Source organism: Lepidochelys olivacea, assembly GCF_965140295.1.
Source record: "Lepidochelys olivacea isolate rLepOli2 genome assembly, chromosome: 5".
NCBI classification, from domain to species: Eukaryota; Metazoa; Chordata; order Testudines; family Cheloniidae; genus Lepidochelys; species Lepidochelys olivacea.
Genome location: NC_140415.1, coordinates 12401486 through 12425444, shown reverse-complemented (window position 1 = coordinate 12425444; position 23959 = coordinate 12401486). Strand labels below are relative to the sequence as shown.

The 23959-nt window shown below is 42.0% G+C and overlaps 1 protein-coding gene across 1 annotated transcript in view; it reads right to left on the bottom strand.

Annotated features, from left to right (window-relative positions):
* The window catches only part of LOC311521332 (urea transporter 2-like), a gene marked incomplete at its 5' end in the record, with an annotated part of 197542 nt that extends 181803 nt beyond the window's left edge, over positions 1 to 15739 (bottom strand). Inside the window, one exon of the mRNA XM_084629614.1 lies at positions 15580 to 15739. Coding sequence (XP_084485740.1) covers positions 15580 to 15739 — 160 coding nt within the window. The remainder of the gene's footprint in view (positions 1 to 15579) is intronic.
* Between the last annotated feature and the right edge of the window lie 8220 nt (positions 15740 to 23959).

Sequence of the window (23959 nt, the reverse complement as noted above, 5' to 3'; positions counted from 1 at the left end):
GCAAGTAGATTCCTCATGTGCTGTGGGCTGAGAACTCAGCTGACATGGGAGGAGGGGAAATAAAAACCTCTAACAAGAAGGAACTAGATCTCTATGCTGCTTGGACTCTGGTGGTCAAGATTTTCTAGGCCTAAGCCTGGGTTAGACCTAAAGGACAGTAAGAGCTTTCTTATTTTTGAAGCTTCTATTACCTTTTGAAACTTAAGATTGTAACTCATTTGTGTTTCTATGTTTACCTTGTAAACAACTCTCATTTCCTTTTCCTATTGAATAAATCTTTATATAGTTTATTATAGCATTGGCTATAAGTGTTGTCTGTGGTGTAAAATCTAAGGGACAACGGACTGGGAATAAGTGACTGATCCTTTGGACAGGGCTGGCCCTAGGCACTAGCAAAACAAGCAGGTGCTTGGGGCCACCCTTGCTCACCTCCGCTTCACCTGCCCCCCTGAACGCGCTGCCTCTCCCTCGCCTGAGAGGGAGGGGGGAGAAGCGGAGCAGCGGCATGTTCAGGGAAGCAGGCGGAGCGGAGGTGAGCTGGGAGAGTTGTGGGGGGGAAGCTGCAGGAAGCAATGGGGTGGGGAAATGCGGCATGCCTGGGGGAGGAGGCGGTGCCGGGGATTTGGGGAAGGGGTTTGGAAGGGGCAGAGCTGGGTGGGGAAGCATGAAAAAAAAGCGGGGGCGGCCAAAAACTTTTTTGCTTGGGGCGGCAAAAATCCTTGAGCCAACCCTGCCTTTGGGACTGGATGTAACCTGAATATTGCTGTGATTGTCGGTTTGAGGGACTGTCACAAAGGTATGCTTTCTTGGGTGGTGAGATAGTCCCCTTGGGTACTCCAATATGTTTGTGACTTCACATTAAGACTGGTATAGTTCCTGAGGAGTTCACACTTAATTACGGGTGCGTGAAATCGAAGTATAGAACGCACAACCAATTTGGGGTTTGTGCCCTGCTTTTTAACCGTCTGCCCTGAGGTTGATACTCACACTCTTGAGTCACTGCAGGTGCCTCAACGCTTATGATTTGCACTTTGAATAACACCAACAGCACGCAAGGTGTTTCAAGACAAATAGTATGACAAAGTGGGATTTGTAAGGGGATTGTGCTTTATGGGTGTATGGTGCTCGGGGGCGAGCCTACTATATGAATCAAGCTTATTTTTCTATGTTAACATTGGGTCGTCACTAATCCTCGGTTTACAGTATACTTGTGATTAAATTGCACTCAACTCGGTTACCATTTGACACTGCCTCCATGTTTTGATTTGTTCATGTGTTTAACAGAAAGGGATGCATTAAGGATGCAATATCACATTGATACAGATACACATGTGCTGCCAAAAGATAGACACACTTAATAAGGGCCATTGATACAGAGAGAAAGTAAAAAGCTGAAGTTGACCAGCTGGTCAAATGAGCTGTGACTGAGTGAATGCAAACACCTGCTGACTGGTTTAACAGTATGAGCACCATACAAGAGGGGAGAAAAAATGAGAGATCTTCCTTGTAGGAAAAAATAAGGTGGTCATGTCTAGATTTCAAAATGCAAGAGTATTTTCAGTTTTGGAGATAAAGCCAAGGGTTTTGGCAGGTTCATCTTGCTACAGAAAGTTAAATGTTCTGCACCATCAGCTCCAAGGCAATTGTTTCTGGTAATGAGAGGTCTCACAGAACGTTTGTGGTGGAAAATTGGTCAAGGTAATAACAGACTATGAAACTGTGAAAGCCATATTAAACAAAACAACATGAAAAAGCAATAGCTGAACTTCAGCAAAGGACTGTGAAATTGTGAAAGAATCAATTAAATGTGAAAGGAGTTTCTTATACAGAAATATTTTTAAGAGTAGTTATAAAACGGTAAGAGTAAGGAGGTGCAGGAAGAGAAGTTTGAAGTAAATATGCTTTAAATACTACCTATTTCCAAACCCAAAATTTGACCAGTCAATTCAAACAAGAAATTCAAAATGATCCAACCTTACTAAATCTGGAGAGAGTAACCTCAGATGGGTGGCCAAAAGAACAAGACCAGATATCTAAGAATAAATATGCAGATGAAACTACTACATAATAATGGTACAATGTGTCAAAATATCACATAGTATGAGGTCAGAAATGCTCCAGAGTTCCCACCTGGTTATTGACAAATTTAAGAATACAGCCAGACATAGTCAATTCTGCCCAGGCTTCAATGAACACCAAGAAGAAAATAGTAATCTATTCTGGGAAACAGAATCCAAAAGAACCACTGAAACTTCCTTAGATTCCTGATAGCCCATGATCTAAGGCTAGCAAAGATCTATTTGAATTAAATGGGAAAGATTACTTCTTAGTAGTATGGTTACATTTTTTCAAAAATATTTAAATTATACCCAACATATTAAGCGACTATGGAATAAAACAATGCAAATTGCAGTTTGCTTGGCTTGGGATAATCCAATCAAATGGGTTAGCAGAATACTCAGTGCAAATAGCAAAGAACTTGATATTAAAAAGACCTGGTAAATTCAAGGGATTTACATTTAATATTGAGACTTTCTCAACAAAAAATAATGCTTTTCGCGGACCACCAGTTTAGAGACTTATAGACTGAAGGACAAACCTTAGTACCAACATCTAATAGCTTCTTGAGATGACAGTTAAAGAAACCTTAACCAGTTAAAGACAATTAATGCTGAAGTAGTTACATAGCTACAGAACTACACTTGAGAAAACTAGAACAGAAGAAATACTATGACGAGGATACCAAATAGCAAGTAGTTGGCAACCACCCAAGGCAACACCCTACATCATCCTGACTGAGCTCATGTGCTATAGCCATCACTGAGGGTTAATTATACTGGAGAAACAGAAGACATCTAAATAAAATCAAGGAGGATGGTGCTGTCACATTCTGGGGTGCAATCCAGATCACTGAGGGGTTGTGTCACCACGTGTCCTGTAACCTTGGATGCCTTAAATGCTCTGCTGCTGTGACTCTCAGCCTGTACACCCACAGCCAGCAGACAAGCGTGCATAAGTGTCTGTGTGTTTTAGCAGCTCTGGCTCAGCATTCTGATTCCAGCAATCTGCTTGTTACACCCCAGCCATATTCTGGTTATCCACCATCTTTGGTTACAGCTGACAAGATGACCCCAGCACCACACAGTCCTGAATTTTCCCCAAACCATGTGCTCTCCAAAGTTCAGCCCTTTCCTGGTTCATTTGGGGGAATAATAAGGTTCATTTGCTCCTCTGAAGAGACAGACTGCACAGTTTATCACTTTAACTGGAGTTAACAGTACCGTCCATTCAAACAGCACTGGGTTTATTTAGATTAAAAGTAAAACCAGATTATTAACAAAAGGAGATAGGATTTTAAATGAGGCCAAGTAAAAAAAAATAAATGAGAGATGATTACATGCAAATAAAAGTGAAAAACATACATCTGAAAGTCTAAAACTTAAGCTAGAAAGGTACGGCTTTGGTTTAAGAGGTTTTTATCCCCCTTTGTCCAGCATGGCTGACTGTCTCTCAGTCAGGACCTAGCACAGAAGTACAGGGTGCTGGTTCTCCTTGTTTTCCTAGGTGAAAGATAACATGGGGTTCTTTGCTTCTCTCTTTTCTAGTCCAATGAATCTTTTGAAGATGCACCCCCCCAGTAAAGTTCATTTAAGCTGTGAGGAAGAAGACATGGAGTCTGGTGGCAAAGGATGTTCCATGCTGATTTCTTCCCCTGCTGGAGTTTGCTATAATGCAAAAAATCAATTTCTTCCTGTCCTCTCCAACGTAAATGAATGGCCACTTGACATGTGGTTGCTAATAGACTCTGATGATGCCTGTGTGGAATCACTGGCTTGTCCTTTGTCTGTGAGAAAACTGTTTATTCACTTCCCAGACTTGTCTGGTAAACACATTTTAGTTCAACATTTCCTTCATATTTGCATGGTCCCATCCATACACCAGGCAAGAATATTCATGATCAGTATGGTGTTAGTTTTCCATTGATACTTTCCATTGATACAGTTTTTGACATTAATGAATTGGGGTACGCTGAACTGGTCAGGCCAGCTGAAACTCACAACCAGATACCAGTGAGCCCCTTGCTCAATTGCACAGAGGCAGTTTGGGTCACAGGCACCTGTCTGAGGCCATCAAGAATGCTACAGTCCCTTGCAGATCCTATTCCCTCTTTCCTCATCCTCCACATTTTCTATGCAGCTCAAACGCTTGTCTCTTTTACAACAGAAGTTGGTCCAATAAAAGATATTACCTCACCCACCTTGTCTCTCTATCCTGGGAGCAACATGGCTGCAACACCATTGAAAACCCCTTGACAGAGCAAGCTCTGTTCCTTAACCCAATATAATTTTTAAGGGCTGGTCAAAATTTTTCCATTGAAAACTGTTTTTTTCATGAAAATTTGAGTTTGACTACGGAAAAGTATCTGTTTTCCCATGAAAAGTTTTAATATTTTGTTGCAAAACTGAAATGTTTTGCTGAAATAAAAAACAACCCACAAGTTTTCCATGGAAAATGTTGACAAAAATGAAAAATATCCTTTTTGTTGAAATGTTCTGGTCAGCGTTAGTAATTTTCAGTCCCTGTTCATGCTTGATTCCAGGCTGTCATACACAGGGGTGTGTGTGGGGGAATTACATTTGTACAGTAGACTTTTTATTAGTGGGCTTACTTGAGAAGAAAAGTTCTACTCAACACACGTAAGGATAACAGTTTCATGCTCACATTAGTAAGTGGCCGAATCAGGAAAACAACCCAGAAATCCTGGCTCCCAGTTCCTTGACCTAACCATGAGCCTACTATCTTTAAACAGTTTAACCATCGATCTCATGACGGACTGTTCTAGGAATATAAAAAGGCAGGTAGCATTGCTGATTTGTGGCCGTCAGTGATTTCCCCCACATCTTCTTTTTCTCTAAAATCTAACCCTTTTGACAAGGCATTTTTAAGCTGCACCTTGAGAAACACTGGTTGGTTGTCCAAGGGAAACTGCTGCCACTGAGAGACAATGCCATTCTCATTAGACACACCCTAAGGTTTGATTTACATGCAGTCAGTACTCTGGGCATATGGGCAGGTTGAGGCTGTCAGTGGTGGATAGAGTCATGTGAAACCTTAATTCATGTTCCATCAGGAGAAGCAAATTATCACTGATAAATAGAAGCTCAGACCTCTGGCTTGATGAAGCCTCCAGTTATTGTACTCCCAATTCCTCCTCCCCCACTCAGTTAAAATCATGACACATGCAAGCAATTACATCTGTCATCCCGCAGATAATGAATCTGTTATAACAAAAGAGGAGGGCTACTGTCCCTGCTTGTAAACATGGGCCAAGGTTATTGTATAAAACAGTAAAGCCACCCTGTTGCTGATGTCCATCATTTATTTCTTGCCTAATAAATACTTTAATTACATTTAATAAATAATGTATCCAGGCTCACTGAAGTGGTAATTTTTTAAATTAATAATTAACTTCATGCAAAAGGTTTTATTGCAAGTACTACTAAAGGAAATTTCTGCCTTTAATCTGAAGTGATTATTCATTATGTGCAGTAAAGGCTCCATTTGCATATTATTAGTGAAGTAACCTTTAGCCTTCCCGGCAACAATAAAGATACATCTTAATGTTGCCATGCATTAATACTCTTGGTTAGCCTTCCAAAACTAAAGTGATGATAAACAATATATAATAAAGTCTTTGTTTATGGCCTTCTACCAGCTGGTTTTTTTGATATCCCAAATATACAGCAATGACAAAATGTCCAGTAAATGGATTCCAGCAAGTTGTTAAAAAGGTGTTGCCTGCAGATGGTTAGTTGACGGGAAACAGTAAATGTGGAGCTGGTTAATTCCCTTGAGATCTGAGTAGTCAAATAATCTCCGTAAGATTAAAAAAAACCAAACCCTCCACTTAACAGTTTGTGATGAACTGTACTGCTCTGAATATGGTTGTCATCCTCGTCAGTTGCACAAAACCACCATTGAGAGTTATCTACATTCCTCAACACAGAGTTCTTACTTCACATTGAAGCACTTATCTTCTTTGGGACCTTATAATCTTCAGTGTATTTACCTTGGGAGGTTGGGCAGTGCTATTTTCCCCATTTCACGCATGGGTAACTGAGGCATAGAGAAAGTACAGGTAACATTTTCAAAAGCACCAAGTGACTTCCTAGCTTAATGTCAGCCTGCCCACTTCCTAGGTATTGTACTGATTTAACTATTTTGGTTAGGGGTGTGATTTCTTTTAATTAAAATAGGTAAAAAGGGGTGAAAGTAACTTAAAGGACTTACTGGTAAGCTGGAGTCTTGAGCAGGGGGCGTGGCCTCAACTGGAAGAGGCGGCCATTAAATACCCAGGTCCTTTAAATCAAGATTTAAAGGCCCAGGGGCTTGGGCTGCGGCTGGGAGCCCTGGGGCCTTTAAATCACCCCTGGAGCTACCAGCTGCAGAGGTGGCTGGGAGCCCTGGGGCTCAGGGGCGATTTAAAGAGTGGCAGGGCCCGGGCTCTGACTGCCACTATTGCTGTGGAGCTCTGGGCCCTTTAAATCGCCAATGGAGCCCTGCCACCGCTACTCTGGGGCTCCGGCAGCTGTGCTCGGGCGACGATTTAAAAGGCCCGGGGCTCCCCACAGTGGCTGGAGCCCCTGGCCCTTTAAATCACCACCGGAACCCTGCCACCATTACCCCGGGGCTCTGGCAGCGGGGCTCAGGAGGTGATTTAAAGGGCCCGGGGCTCCCCGCAGCAGCCGGAGCCCCGGGCCCTTTAAATCACCGCTGGAGTCCTGCTACCACTACCCCAGGGCTCCGACAGCGGGGCTCAGGAGGCGATTTAAAGGGCCCGGGGCTCCAGCCCCTGCAGGGAGCCCCGGACCCTTTAAATCGCCAGCCTGGGCAAGCCGGTCTGGTCCGGCACTGCGTACTGACTCTTGCTGGTATGCCGCACCGTACCATACTGGCTTACTTTCATCTCTGTCGGTAACTCAGTACAATTCCCAGTGGGGGTTCTCACTAAGAGAAGGGGAATAAACTATGTTGGTATAAGACGCTCTTATACGAGTATAATTGCATCCTGACCAAGGGATTTGTACTGGTTTAACTATACCAAGATAGTTAAAGTGGTACAATTTGGCATGTGTAGAGAAGCCCTCAGACTCCTAAGTGCCTAAATCACTTTTGAAAATGTTACATTAAGTGATTTGCTTGCTCTTCAGTTTACCTTGATCTACTGATGTGTATGAAAACAACAACTGCCTTATCCACTAACTTGTGTTAGTTAGCTTACACATGTAAGAAAGCACCTTGTTTCCTAATGGGGACACGGTCAGTGTCTCTTGTGCACTATGTTTTGTCCCAGATTTTGAGATTCCCAGAGAACAAACCAAATACCATTACTTTGTATTACTCGTATACGATGTGACACATGCACCCCTGCCCACCCCAATTTAGACCTATTCTCATTTATAGCAGTAACTCGCCACGTGCTGCAGTGATGTAACAAATATCAGACATATCAAATTCTCTCTCTGCCATGCTTTGTTACTAGAATGAACCCACGCTTTTATAGAACCAGTCTCCTTTCCCCATATGCCACCGTTCGACATGCATTCACATATCAGAGACCTTTGGTTCACCTTTGAATCACTCCTGTTCTTTTCACTGTCGCAATCAGTTCAATCCTACATAGAGTGTAGAGTGCTGACATTTTCAAGCAGTCCAGTGTTTCTTGCAGCCATTGAAGGATCCTTTCAAACACTTAGAATCCTAGATGCCCTTATTTTCCTTAATCAGCTAGCAGCAGTGAGAAAAAATAACTGAATTAAAAAAATAATCTCACCACAAAATTTGCTGTTTCAAACTAATCCCCCCCACTCCCATTATACTGATGCGACAAGATCTCCAAATGCAAATAACATAAACCTGAACACAACTCCACTGACTCGCTCTAAGGCAAATAAATTTAATTCACTCAGCTTCTCATCATCATACAGGCCCTTTAGGGCTAATCATCTGTGTTAACTTTCTCTGGGGTCCTTCTAATGTCTAAGTGCTGCTGACTATTTTGTAGCCAATATACGTGTGGCAAGAGAACAAATTGCCCCACAGTGGGTTTCCTTTCTACAACAGTGGTTTCTCTATTAAAGTGAAAAGATTCCGGTTTATAGTGGCATTGGTTTAAGACTTGGATGGGAGGTTATGCAGCTGACTCTAATGGCTTCATTCAGCAGTTTGTAGACAGGTTTTTTCCCTTGGAAAAACTGTACAGTTTCTGTGCACCCAAATAAACTTTTATGCCCATTTAAAGGCCACAGTGAGCCCTATGGTTTTAAGTAGAGGACAATTTTTTCAAGTTACTAACTTTTAATAGGTAACCAGCTTGCTTTTGCAAGTGTCTTATAAATATAATTTTAATAGCAGGGCTTGGATACTGGTTATCTAAAAGGCACATTCCAGTTGGGTATTTTTAGTTCTATTTAAAGAGGATGGCTGTTCTTGTGGCTCAGAGTCTGAATGGACACTCAGGAGATCTGCATTCAAATCCTGGCTCTGCCTTAGATTTCCTGTGTAAAATGGTGATACTAATACTTTTCCTGTGCTGCCTACCAAGATTGTAATCTCTTTGAGGCATGGACTGTCTGACATGGTGTATGTACAGCACCCAGCATCATCTGGCCCCTAGAAACTCTCAGCTTTCCACCTATGCTTTCCCACTGTGTCCCATCCCCACTGGATTTCATCTTCGGTTTTCTCTTCTACCCACATTATTCCTTCAGTGACCTTATCCTCTTTTATGGCTCAGCTACCATGTCAAGGCAGAGATTTCCAAAACCTACCCCTCTTCCTCTGGCCATTCCCACGTCATTCAATCCCACATTGACAATTGCCACTTGGACAGCTGTCCGTGGAAAAATCTGGCCACCCGTTTAACACAGTAGGGCAAAACCAGAACTTCCCACATTCCCACCGAACTCTCCCCTCACCTCTCCATCATGACAAATAACTCCACTACCCTCCCAGTCCCCAGGCCTGTAGTTGGGCCCGGCCCTTAGTTACCCCTCACCATGCATGCTGTGTTCTTACGTTGTCAAAACTGCCAATACTTTCTGTGAAGGCAGTGGATTCTATTACACACCATTAAGGGCCTCCTCACTCTATGTTCTTCCTTCCCTGGTGAATGAATGGCAAAAACAGACCAAGTGGTTTTTTGTTTTTTTGTTTTTCTGAAGACCACAAGCTTTGAAGAACTTGTGGCTACTGGCACCCATACGTGCCCCACTAATTATAGCCCAAACCACCTCCTTCCTAGAGTTACTGGTTATTTAAAAGGATTACAAAAAAAAAAAAAAAGATGATGTATGCCGGGTGAAAGGGTGGGCGAACAAGATGGAGAGCAAGGGTTTGGCTCAAACCCAGATCAAGCACTGACCCCATAGTGAAGGACAATTGTTAGAACTAGCAAAATTCTCCCCCGTGCTGTCTCATCCATCTGCACGTCTTTTATCTCTTTTCCCCTTCCCCCATCCAGATGATGCAAGTGCTTCTGCAGATGCTACTCTAAGCTTTTTATAGCTTCAGGCACAGAGGGCCAGCTTTGGCATTAATTTATTGCAGAGCTTGTAAAATGGAAAAAAAAAGTTTAATAGTTGTATTTTCCACCCATTACATTCAGCTTATTTTAGTACAGAGCAATGGCAAAGATGACTGGAAAAGGGAATGGCAAGGAGGGCTGCATGGCACCATCCATAATGCTTAGGGCGGAGGAATATATTTTGCTAATCCTTCCAGGAAATTTAAACAGGAATACTTTGGAAATAAAGGCATCAGGCTCTTTTGAGAGCAAGTCACTGATATTTTGGCTCATTTTGGTTCCCTCAATGGCATTCTCCATCCTTGGATGGTTGCATCAGTTATGTCCTGTCTTGATCCTTTCTGGCTCCTTCCTGATTGATTTTATCTAAATTATTCACTTATTCATTAGTATTTTTTGTTTCCCTTTACTTTTTGTTTCTTTACTTAAAATTCTCTCTTGCTTTGATATGTGTTCCCCAAGGCTGTTGAAAAAGAAGAGAGGTGAAAATTGAAACGTTCAGATGATACTACACTGAGACACCCACTGAGGACAAAGAAAGGGACCTAAAGAGGTTAGAAGCACTATTTTGCAAATAGCCTAATTACATGCACAAATAGGTATTATGCATACTGTATTTTCTGCATTCAGACAACCACTGTATACTTTCAGCCAGAATGATCTTTACAGTAAAAGAAGAAACAAGCAAGTATGAACAAAAGCATGCCTCCATAAGAGAGTAAGGTATGTGCATCCTCCCTCTTTCACTCTGCACTCAAACAAATACAGAATGGCTCCTTTTGGTATATAAGTAGGATTAGGTGGGATTTGAAGGTGCAGGACACAGAAAACAAGGCATAACAATCACATAGCTAAATACATGGCAACATGCAGATGTGGGGTTCCAGTGCACACCCCATTTGTTGTGAGTGCAGCTTAATCAGGTGTATATAAAAATAGAGCCCTTTGAGTCTCTGAAAAGTCCCATTTAGCATCATTAGCACGTGAACTCTTTGGGGTAAAACATGGCAAATCACTGCTCTGTACTGTTTTCTACCTGAAATCTGACTGGAAATACACATTGAGTCTACGTATTTGCTGTCAGACCAGAAGGAAATTTCCCTTAGGTAGCATTTTCTCCCCTTACTGTGTTCCTCCATATCTCTTGAGTAATTAACTTATCCCACTGCCGAGAGGGCAGACTTCTGCACCCATGGCCCATATACTGAAGTCACTTCTTTGATACATGGGTCAGGGTATGTTGGCGATTACAACATTAAACTATCACCTCTGGGACCTCAGGTCCTCATTGGTATGAATTATGTTCACTCCATAAGAGAAAAGAGTGTAAATCTTCCAATCACATGCAGCTATTTTGGTAGCCTGAAGGTGGAAGACCACAAAAAGGGAGAGTAAACCAGTTTGTGTCCCCTGTGGAAGGGGATCAAGGCTGAGAGAAGGGAAAGATGAGCTCGAGGGAATAGAATATTAATATATAATACAATAAATATTGACAGGAATCTTGTCTTTGACCCTGCTGCTGATTCATTTTACCCACTCAGGTCAACTCACTATGTCATGCTCTGGTGGCCCCCTGGCCCTTCCATCACCTGCTCTTGGATGCACTGATTCTCATGTTTCTTAGCAATTAAGCTGTCCAGCCAAATTATGAAGTCTATCCACACTTCCAGGAGGTAAACAACATGTCCAACAAAACCCATACCCAGCAACCTCACACTGGATCCTCACACAATCTTTTCACCTTGTTAGGCTCTAGCTCTTCATTCAGCCCCCTTCTGGGCTCAGCAGCAGTCCATTTGCCTTGCTGTTGCCGTGCAATAGAAAGGGACTTCCTTCCCACTCTGGACCCCTAAGCAAGTGCAAGCATCAACTCCCTACCATGGTTTGCAATCCAATGCTACTTCCATCTACAAACGCCCTTCCTCATGGCTACTTAATACACCATTGTAGCAGGGCTGCAGGTCCTGTCTCTCTCTCTCTCACCTCTCCAGTTTCCTATGAACAGGAGAGCTCAGCCAGCCCTGCTCCAGAGCTTAGGACTCTCTGGAGAGACCTCCTTCAGGTTCTCTTTAGCCCAGCATCACCTGCAGTTCTGTTGACCTGTCTCACTGAGCAGGTTGTCTTTTATAGGAAGGGTCACCCCCCAAGTTACCCTCTTGTGTTGCCTGGGCCCCTGACCCAGTCACCTGCTCAAGCCCAAACCTAGTATCTACTGATCTGGCTTGGGTTTGAACTGAGTGTTTAGAGATGAATGTGTCCATAGGGCGCCTCGATTAAATTACTCTTAGGCGCCTTTGAAAATCCTAGACTAAGTGAGTTAAGCACCCAAATCCCACTGAATATCAATGAGTGCTGAATGCCTACCTCACCTGGGCCTCTTTGAAAATCCCAGCTCCTGTATATTCAGATGCTTGAAATTTCTATCTGTAAAGGAATAGCTTGGTGTTACAAGATTCTAAGCTACCTCCATTTCCACTGATTTCACTGCTGGTATGGGTTATTGCATCAATTTATGGAAAAAGGTAGCAGTGAGAGGCGTCGGCATCACAGTGTACATTGAAGTCCACTCCTCTGTCTAGTGGCATAGAGTTGACATTGATAGCTAACATTGCTGCAAAACACAAGAGATCTTTCTTAACAATTGCAGCAAATAGCAGTTATATAATTACATTAGCATATTTCTGTATAGAAATTATTTTCCAAGTAACCATCCCATTTGGAGAGGCCAGCAATGACTAAATTCAGCCTGTTGCATAGAACATAACAGTTCCAAAGTAGTGGATTTTAAACTTTAGAAGAGTGATGTTATTTCAAACCATTGGCAATTTTTTCCTCTTCTCAACCCCCCCACATTTTTGTAGCTATTCACCTCTCTCAATTTTAATGTAGACCATTCTTTAGAAACCAATTGCAGCCTTTAAAACAGGGGTGGGCAAACTTTTTGGCCCAAGGGCCACATCTGGGTGGGGAAATTGTATGCAGGGTCATGAATGTTGGGCTGGAGCAGGGGGTTGGGGTGCAGGAATGGTTTGGGGTGCAGGCTCCGGCCCGGCACTGCTTACCTTGAGTGGCTCCAGGGTAGCAGCGGAGAGCAGCGGGGATGAGGCAGGCTCTTTGCATGCCCTGTCCCCGGGCCACTCCCGGAAGTGGCCAGCATGTCCGGTAGTGGCTCTTGGGGGTGGGGTGGGGCAGGTGGCTCCACCGCACGCTGCCCTCACCTGTGGGTACCACCCCCGAAGCTCCCATTGGCTGCAGTTCCCCATTCCCAACCAATGGGAGCTGTTGGGGGCGGTGCCTGCAGGCAAGGGCAGTGAACGGAGCCCTCTGCCACCCCTCTGCCCCCCAAGGGGCCACAGGGACGTGGTGCTGGCTGCTTCCGGGAGCGGTGCAGGGCAGGGCAGGCAGGGAGCTTGTCTTAGCCCCACTGTACCAGGGGCTGGCAATCCTGCAGGCTGGATTGAAAGCCCTGATGGGTCAGATCCAGCCCACGGGCCATAGTTTGCCCTCCCCTGCTTTAAAAGAGTCATCTGTTTCCAGTGGACTCTCAATCTCAGTCACTGGTCTGACTGTTTTCAGTCACTGCTCTTTCAACTGTTTTTCTATTCTCTTAATAAAATCGCCTTAGTTAGCAATGCCACTAACTAGAGGAAGGCCTTCATAAATCTCTCTGCCCCTCAATTCTCTTCTCACCCTTCCTTTTATCCATAATGACACACATTATTGCAGACTTCCAACACTCACTCATTCAAAATGAGCTGATATAATGCTCCCTTGATAGAATTTGGTAAAGTGGGGAGGAGGAGAGGCATGAAGGATGGTTCCATCAATGGCTATTAGCCAGGATGGGCAGGGATGGTGTCCCTAGTCTATGTTTGCCAGAAGCTGGGAATGGGTCAGAGGGGATGGATCACTTGATGATTACCTGTTCTGTTCATCCCCACTGGGGCACCTGGCATTGGCCACTGTCGGAAGACAGGATCCTGGGCTAGATGGACCTTTGGTCTGACCCAGTATGGCCATTCTTATGTTCTTATGCATGTACACAGGGGCAGAGGAAATAGAATTGACCTCAAAAGAGCAATACATACTTCGTACTTACAATGTGCTTTCCAGGCACAGATCTATTCATGGCAAGAAAGAATGCTGAAAAAGTGACTTTACATTAGTGAGTTTGTCACCTACTGCTGCCTTATACACTGTCACTAGAGCTAGCTGGGAAGTTTTTGATGAAAGGTTTTTCCATTGAAAAATGCAAATTCATCAAAACTGATACTTTTCGCAGGAAAGCATTGGTTTGGATGAATTTCCTATTTTGGAAAAAAAAAAAACCCTGAAAAAAATGTTTTGAAATTGTCAACATTTTCCCAAAAGTAATAGTTGTTTTTTGGCGGGGTATGAAATGACTTTTTTTTTTTAAATTTAAGTTAAATAATAGTAAAAAAATTTTAAAAAACTGAAAATGTTGACATAGAAATGAAACATTTAAAATTATCAAACTGAAAGGTTTTGAATAACCCAAACTAATTTTTGCTTTTTAAACAGAGTTTTGGTTTGTGAAAATTTGAGATTTCAAATTTGCATCCCAATTTGCAATAGAAAAAAAATTCCTGCCCAGCTGTATCTGTGTTAAGTCTGACAACGTAATATAAATTGAAATCATGTTCCAAGTATATCACCAGGATCTGATTTCCTGCATCCAGAGACAAGGGCTGGATGGAGACACAAACAAGCAGTGTTTTAGTGACCTACTAAAGCTACCTTTTTATAACAGCATAACATACAGACATGAGAACACAATTTAGAGCCAATAGCTTAAGCATTCTAATTCCAGTCATAATACTGACACTCTGAATGTCCCTGTGTAAATCACCGACAGTACTAACCCCAGGCATTCAAGAGTCCCATGCATGATAATCATGAAATTGGCTTAAAAATTATGAGAGCTTTTTTGGCTTCTTTTAATTTGCTTTCTGGTTTCTGAGCTAATAGGGTGTACTCAGGTCACATTTTCAAGCTTTTGTCCATAACTGTGAGGGTTAGAAACTTATTTTTACTTTGGATAATGAAAGCTGAGATTTTACATATTCACATGACTCTAGAAGCTGGAGCTTTACAAAAACCACCAAATAGCGTGAGACTTACAATAAAATCATGAGACTGGCAACGTGGAATCACTTCATTGTCTAAAGTTGAACACTCCAGAAACTGAATCATGCTATATTAGAAGGAAGTTCTGGAAAATCTGACCCTCCGTTTCCCCACTGGGTTCCTGAGGCTTGCTTGAGAACTATACACAATTTTAGTAAAGCACTATGAAGGAGATCTTGTGTAAGTGTAAAAGAATGGGGCTTACTTGCATGGACTGAAAGGCAGGGTTGTATTCTTAAGTCTGCCTAAGACACTGTGACCATGGCCCGGGGAATCTGCCAGGAAACTCGTAGAACTGGATGAAACTTTTCAGCTGAAACTGTTTTTCAGCAAAAAAAAAAAAAAAATAAAAAAAAAAATATGCAGATTCTGTGACACTAAAAGAGATTTTAAATGTGTGTTGGTTTTGCTGTTTGTTTCAAAAACAAACAAAAAAACAAAAAATCCAAAATATAGACATGCTTCATTGCCACATTTTTGAATTGGAACATTTTGATCTTCCTGTTCAAAAGGTCTTTTCGTTTCAATTTTTTTTTCCAGCTTCATTAAAAACCCCCCAAAACTAACACTCAAAATCAAAACAGAGCATTTTGTTTCAGGCCAAATAAAATGTTCAGTTTGACCCAAAACTATTTTTAGTTTTCAATTCACTAAAAATTCTGAAAAATTTCAGTTTCATTTTGACCCCAAACTATTATTTTTAATTTTTTGGAATTGCTAGAGAACCAAAAAATCCATTATTCGCCCAGCCCTGCTTGGGCCAGTGCAGGGCGTCATTGGCACTTGATAGAGGCTATGTCTGCACTACAAACTAGGGAGTGATAATCCTGCTCCTGTACACGTACCCATACGAGTATCAATAGCAGTGTAGCTGTGGTTGCATGCATAGCAGCAGCAGAGGTATGGCTTAGCCGTGCTGAGTATGTACCCACCAGTTTCAGGTGGTTTCAAGCTTGTAATGTACACATAGCCATCGATGTTCCATAATCCACAGAATGAGGACATGATTCCCTATGGATCCTCAGACTTCATGGGATTGCAAATTCATGATCCCAGCTGTGTGTATGCATGTGGTGGGTTTCCCCACGTGCAGAAGGGGAAGAGAACATGGAAATCCACTTCAAAAGATACCATTACCTTCTTTAGAGTTATTGACAATTCAGAAGAACGGAACCAGGAACACTTATGAATCAATGTTCTAACAGAAGTTGCAAGACAGGGTGGGGGAATCTGTTCTAAATATGAATCGGATGAGAGAAGAGAATAAGCAACTCATTCCACATTCTTTGTGTGCAAAGAAAAATTTTGTTCTCACAGTGGATTTCAAATGGGGGGGAATCATTGTCCAACAGAGTGTTTCTAGTGGGATCCCACAGAGATCTGTTCTTGGCCCAGTTCTATTCAAATATCTTTATATTTTCTTCTAGATCATTGGAAAATTTTACTAGCAGTGACTTTACCAATGACAAAAATTCATGGAGTGGGAAATAATGATGGGAACAAATCAATACAGAGCCATCTGGATCATTTGGTGAGGGGGGCTCATTTGAACAAACACACATGTTTTAAACCCAGCAAAATGCAAGGTCAGACATCTAGGAACAAAGAATGTATGCCATGCTTACAAGATGGAGTATTGTATTCTGGAATGTAATGAGACTGAAAAGGATGTAGGCGTTGTCAAGGTTCTTTCCCCACTCTGAACGCTAGGGTACAGATGTGGGGACCTGCATGAAAACCTCCTAAGCTTACTTTTACCAGCTTAGGTTAAAACTTCCCCAAGGTACAAACTATTTTACCTTTTGCCCTTGGACTTTTGCTGCCACCACCAAACATCTAACCGGTTTTATTTTATTAGGAAAGAGCCCATTTGGAAATGTCTTTCCCCCAAAAATCCTCACTAAAACCTTGCACTCCCCTTCCTGGGGAAGGTTTGATAAAAATCCTCACCAATTTGCGTAGTGACCACAGACGCAAACCCTTGGATCTTAAGAACAATGAAAAAGCAACCAGTTTCTTAAAAGAAGAATATTAATAGAAGTGAAAAGAATCACCTCTGTAAAATCAGGCTGGTAAATACCTTACAGGGTAATTAGATTCAAAACATAGAGAATCCCTCTAGGCAAAACCTTAAGTGACAAAAAGTCACAAACACAGGAATCTCCATTCCCTCCAGCACAGCGTATTTTACCAGCCATTAAACCAAACAGAAAATAATGCATCTCTAGCTAGATTACCTACTAAGTTTTAAGACTCCATTCCTGTTCTGTCTCCGGCAAAAGCATCACACAGACAGACCCAGACCCTTTGTTTCTCCCCACCTCCAGCTTTGAAAGTATCTTGTCTCCTCATTGGTCATTGTGGTCAGGTGCCAGCGAGGTTATCCTAGCTTCTTAACCCTTTACAGGTGAAAGGGTTTTTCCTCTGGCCAGGAGGGATTTTAAAGGTGTTTACCCTTCCCTTTCTATTTATGACAGGAGTAATGGTAGGTAACAATTGAACATGTGCTCTCAGGGCAATGCTGTATAAGCAGAGAAATATCAGGTAGGAGTAGAGAAGTGGTATTACCTCTGTACATGCCAGCAGCGAAACCATTACTGAACTACTATGTCCTATTCTGGTGCCAACAACTTCAAACACGATGTTGACAAATTGGAAAGGATTCAGAGAAGAGTGTTACAAGAATGATTTGAGCTCTGGAAAACATGCCTTCTAACGAGAGACTTAAGAATTTCAATCTATTTTGTTTATCCAAGAGAAGGTTAAGAGGTGACTTGATTATGGTCTACTAATGCCGTGGTTGGGAAATTATTTCTGATATTAGAGAAGGCATAACATTATCCAGTGATTGGAGGCTGAAGCTAAACAAATACAGAGTAGAAAAAAGGTGCAATGTTTTTGTTAACAGTAAGGAACAATTCACCATTGGAACATGATGGGTTCTCCATTTCTTGCAGTCTTTCAATCAAGACCAGACATCTTTGTAAAATATATGCTGTAGTTCAAACAGAATTTATGGGCTCAGTGCAGAAATTACTGGGTGAAGTTCTATGTCCTGTGTTTTACAGGAGGGCTGACTAGATAATCATAATGGTCTCTTCAGGCCTTAAAAAATCTATGCTGAAATTTACAGAATTTCTTCATGAATTCTTTCGCCCTTAGTAGGGATCCTTCCCCAAATGCCAGGCTCCGAAAGTGCTATTTAAGAACACTACACTGTTAGATATTCTGCACGATCAGAACATACAATATCAGAGGCTTCAGTGTCTGGCATTGCTACTTCTGCTAGTCAACATGCACACATTTGTCCCGTCAGTCTTTAGCCCTTCAACCTCACCAGACCTTTGTCTTTAGAAGCAATAATATGGAAGACACTCCTCCTCCTGCTCCACTGAGCTCTGTGATAAAAAACCCTATCTCCGCTCACCCGAGAGGACAGAATGAGCATTAGAAGTGAGGCAAGATAATTAGGACATGCTCTGGTGTTCAAGGCAGCCTGTAAAAAGACCCTCAATTCTGATACAGAGCAACAACAACACTGTGTTAATCCATGCTGACTCATCCCTAAGGAAGCTATTCACACTGCTTTATAAAATTGCATTGACAAAAGCCACACATGACCTTAAGCGAGATCATCATTGTATCCAGATCATTAGTGATATAAATGCCATGGTGAAACAAGTGATTGCTTGTGAGCATCAGGTTGCTGTAATTGTGTAAAGCTGGAAACAGATATAAAATGAATAGTAATAATAAAATAAAGGCCCCAATCTCACAGGTGGATTTGCCATTGTGTACTCCTGAGTCCCTGCAATGAACTGTGGGAAGTACATTGAAGTACCTGGAGTTTCACAGGTGTAAATCTGATGTAACTAAAAGCAGTATGTGACCCATAGACAGTTTGAGTTGTCGTCTATTTTCACATGAGTTAAATGAGCGTAAAACCCTAATATCAAAAAGGGGATGCCTTTGTACTGCTTCTTACCCAAGTCAATACACTATGCGATCTCACATGAATGCAGTATGTAAAATATATGCTACCTTTATAGAATTCACATATGCATTTTCTTTTTCCACATAGGATAATGGAACTGAAGGAAAATTGGCTTTTGGGGGTATTTATCTGATGGCAGAATTTGTATTTGGAGGAAAATTGGCTCTGTGGTTTCTGTGACAGAAAAGCAAAGCAGAGATAGGAAAGATAAAGAGTGCTGTATATAAATTATCCCCATTTTACAGACTAGGAAATGGAGACAGAGAGGGTTTGGGTCTAGCTTACCATAACACAGCAAATCCTTAGCAGAGCCAGGATAAGAACTCAGGACTCTGTGGCTCCTAATCCCAGACTCAGATCATGAGAGCTCACTGCCGCCCATTAGGCTGATCAGCCTGTTTCCCTGAGGTGCTGGTATCCACTTAAGAGCAATCACTCATGCTAGTTTAGGGTTTCCACAATCACTTAGGCCTGCTGCCTTCCTGGGAACTTCCATTCCAATCAGTGTGATGGGAATGAGGTCAGGTGACTTGCTAAGGAAGAATGCTTGGGGAACAAGGGAAGAATTTAGATAAGCCATAGCGCAGAGAGGGCTCTCTTTGGAGAACAGTTCTATGGTTCATTTAGGGAGGCAGGAGGAAAGGAAGGTGAAGCCTAAAAATTACCTTCCCCACACAAGAGAAAAAAATAGTCACTTCTCAAAGCAAACGAGACTAAGGTTGGGAAAGAGCTCCTTTCCTTAACTTCACATTAGCTACTATACCGGAGGAGTGGGAGTAGAAAATGTTATACCTATCTTTAGATAAGGGGCTAGGAATGATTCTGGGAGTCACAGACCAGGTAAGCCTTACTGCAGTACTGGAAAAACTGGTTGAAATAATCGTTAAAAACAGAACTGCGAAATACCCACATGACCACGATATGAGAGACACAAATCGCTTATAGCTTCTGCAAAGGATAATCCTGCCCCTCTAATCTGCTAGAAGTTTCTGAATGTGTCAATAAATAATGGATAAAGGAAACTGCATGTAAAATATTGATAGCACTTTGAAAGATTCTACTGATTTGAAAGAGATTCTCTGTACTTAAAAAGAAGAAAATCACTGGGAACAACAATATTTCTAGAAAAGGAATTCACTTTTTCACTGTGACCAGTGAAAGTAGTTATAGGGTGAGAACTAAAATAACATCATGGATTAGAAATTGGTGAAAACAAAAAGTAGAAAAGAATGGACAGTTGTCAAATATGACAAAAGATTAACAGCAGGATGACACAAATTTCCATGCAAGAGCCAGTGTTGTTTAATATGTTCATTATTTGGAAAAGTGAAGTGGTAATATTTGCAAATAAGAAAATTATTTAGGTTACTCAAGACTAGAATAGACTGTTAGGAGCTTCAGAAGGACTTACCATAGCTGGGCAACTGGATCACATGATGGAAAGATAAAATTCTGTGTTGACAAATGTAAAGTAATGCACAAGGGAAGCAAATCATTTGAACTACCTCCCTACTTTGCTGAGTTGCAAATTAGCTATCACCAGTCATGAAGGAGACCTGGGTATCACTGCATTAAAGCTCAGTGAAAACATCTGCTCAACATGCAGCAGCACTGGGGGGAAGGTGGAGGAAGCAATCAATATGTTAGGAGGTATAAAGAGAGGAATAGGAAAAAAAAACCCCAAAAATATTATATTACCATTATGCACATTGATGGTACACTCTCATGTGGAACACTATGTTCAGTTTGGATCAATCTGTCTCAGAAAGCAGATACATGAGCTCTCTTTTCCCCAGGCAGCTCTACACCCCTCATTTTGAAACTCTTCCTATTTGTTGTGGTTTTGACTTCCTGTGGTGGGCTGAACTTTTGCATCGATAGAGAAGGTCAGCACCACAAAACTAGCATAGAGAGCCTTTGGGGGCTTGCGTGCCTTGGATGACTGTGTACCCAAAAGGCTGTTTATCATTGCACTTTAGACACAGTCAACTTCCCCCCCCCACCAAGATTGTGCAAATAAATTATCTATCAGCACTTGCAGAAAACTGTGGTGCAAGACTGTTTCCTATTTTGCAGCAACTAGAAAATGATCTACGTAACAGAGTCAAGTAATTAGGATTATTTTAGGTCACTCATATCCATAAAACTACAGGTGACTGTCATCTGTGTTCAGCACTGCTAAATTCTAGAGTTATATTCCAATCCTGATACAAGGTGTTTCCCACACATAGCTCTTCACAAGGTTAATAGGAGAGATGAACATAAATCTAAATTCTGTTCAGATGAGAAAATACCTTTTCATCTGGGGACAAAATATACAACTGCCCTGATGCTTTATGATGATGTTAGTGCATTCTGTCCTCCTTAATTCCAATATTTTACCGTCTTTTGGTACAGTTCTTCACAGAGGAGCTTTCATTTAGAGTTACACGCTGTGGTCCCAGTTTTATAGCTTCTTAAACATGCATAATTTATATTCAACAGTCCAAAAAATGACACACTCCCTTATAAATAATTTGTTTTATTTTAGTTGGGTATTATCCTGGTAAAATATGTTATCTCCCTGGGGAGCACAATGTACTACAGTAGTGAACTTTGTCTATACAACAGTAGCTTTTTAAAGTCTGTTTTGCAGATGGTTATGTTCACAGCTAATATTGTGCAAGAATGTGTGTCATGGGGTGCTACATATTCATGTGTTACTTTATGAATTCAGAATTTGGGACTGGGGATCACTCAACCTGAAGGGACTTGCATTAAGTTGCAGAACTAGTGTCTAAAGCCAGGACTAGCTTTCATGGAGTCCTATATTAAGGATTGCCTGTGGCAACCCAGCTGACCCCTTACCTATAACCCCCAAACCCTGCCCCACTTGCCTTTTTTCACCGCCTGTGCTCCTACCTCAGCGTATGTCTTCACTGCAAAGTTAACCCAAATGATTGGCACCTGGGGCTGAGCACCAAGGTTGGCCTAACCCAGGTGTGAGTGGGTCAATCAAAATGTTCCATTTACATTTCAAACCTTATTTTCATATTTTTTACATTTTATATTTGTACTGTACTTTAACTTACATTTTGAAGCAAAAACTCATTTCTACCTGAAAACCTTTACTTTTTCGTGTCAAAAAAGTTGAAACAGGAAGTTTTGACAATTTTTTTTTTTTTGGTAAAAACAGGAAATTCACAGAAACGGACCCTTTCCCCAAAATGCTTTTGTGTTTGACAACTTAGCATTTTCTGACCAATAAAAAGTTTAATTGCAAAATTCCTGACCAGCTTTACTTAACTTAATTTCCTAATGGCAAAAATTGGAGGGGGCATCCAGTACAAAAATTACTCCCCTCCCTGCCCTTTAGGCACCTGTGAAGTCACATCAGATCCATGAGATTCCTCAGCCTACACCTAATTGTGCAGACTTGATTTTGCTCTGTACAAAGTCAGATGCAAGGGAGATCATCAGTGTCCTACACTGCACTTATCTGGGGAGGCTGGGAAAGCTTTCTCATGGGCCTGTGAGAACATTTTGACAGGAGAGGAGCTTGAGATTTTCTCTTCACTCTGTGCTCTGTAGGCAGGATCCTGGGGCATAAAGTCCCCAAAGTGCACTTTTACATGTTGTAACCTACTACTAACAATGGGAACCAATCATCCGTTAAGCTGCAAACATGCGGCATCAGTAGCAGAACCCAGAACATTTGCTCCGAAAACACAGTCCCATACCTTTGGAACAAAAGGAAGATCTCATTTAGCTACCCTAGTATAAGGGCTGATAATGCACACTGAGCAGGTCTAGTTCTATGCAGCAGGGGGCAGTGGTGAGGGATAGGCTATGTATCATAAGGCACTTAGGTCCAGCCCTGAATATCAATAGATATCATGGAGCCCTGCTGGGGAATGGAGTCAGGCCACAGCAGTTTATGTAGCAGTTTTCCAAAGTGGATGTTTAATATGGTTAGTTTATAACCTTTGGGACAGAAAGCAGTGCAGGAATAGAAACACTCTACAATACTGCACTATGTAACCAAACGGCTGCTTCCTTAAGCCCCTATGAGACAGCTCCAGCTCCAGCAGATCTCATCCAGCATCTGTGAAATCACCACCTGCTGAGGCTGGAGCCCAGGAGTGGAGTGGGAAAAGGGCTTTGTGATTTAAGGGGAACTGAAATCAAGACCGGAAATGTTCATTTCAATGAGTTATGGGCCGGATGTCCTGCTGCTGTTTAGTGCATCTGGCATAGAAAAATATCCATTTTTTAAAAAAAATATTCATAAATGACTTGAAATGTATTCTACTCCATATGCCTTCACTAATCCTTCAAGCCAACCAGTCCTCCCTCGAGAAAGAGAGGACTTTGCTCATATGTTGGGTAGTGGATATTTTTAAGGCTGGTACTAAAATAAAAGCTAAATAACTAATGGTTGATTAAAAGTTTATCTGCACTGATTATATTGGAACATATTATGCCACCCTTGCTAAAATTATTTGTATTACAGGAGTGCCTAGAGGCCTCCAGTGAAATCAGAGCCCCATTGTGCTAGATGCTGTACATACACAGATGAGAAGACATTCCCTGCCCCAAAGACCTTATGGTCTAAATACATAAGGCAAATAAAGGAGTGCTATAAATGTTAAGTGAGATTTGCAAAGGAACAACAGCAGTTAGGCACCCAAATCCTATTGAAAAATCAATGGAAGTTTGGTACCTAACTCTTCTTTGTGCCTTTCAAAAGTTCACCTTTGTCTTTGAGCTGTATTGTATGGGTCTTATCCTGCTCTCCCTTACTCCGCTGGAAATCAGGAGTTGCTTCTGTGAAGTCAAGGAGGTGAAAATGGATTGAGTGCAGAATTTATATCTCATGTAAAATATAGATTGCAATGGATAGACGTGAACATATGCACTATATATTGTGATGGGGGAGTCACCGATTGAATATAGTCCTACAGGCAGGGCTGGCCTTACCATGGGGCGAACTGAGGCGTTGCCTCAGGTGCCAGACTGTGGGGAGCGCCACTAAGACCCAGTGTGTAGAAAATTGTGTCTGCTGCTGGTGCATCTGTATTCTCTCTGCTCTAGATGCACAGAGAGGGTGGAGTGCTGTGCTGGAGGAAGGAGGGCACAAGAGACATAACAGGCGGGCAGGAGAAAAGGTGAGAGGGAATAACAGAAAGCAGCAGGAGCTGCAGGGAGAGAGAGAGGAGGAGGAGCCTCTTATGTACCTCTCTAGCACCCCC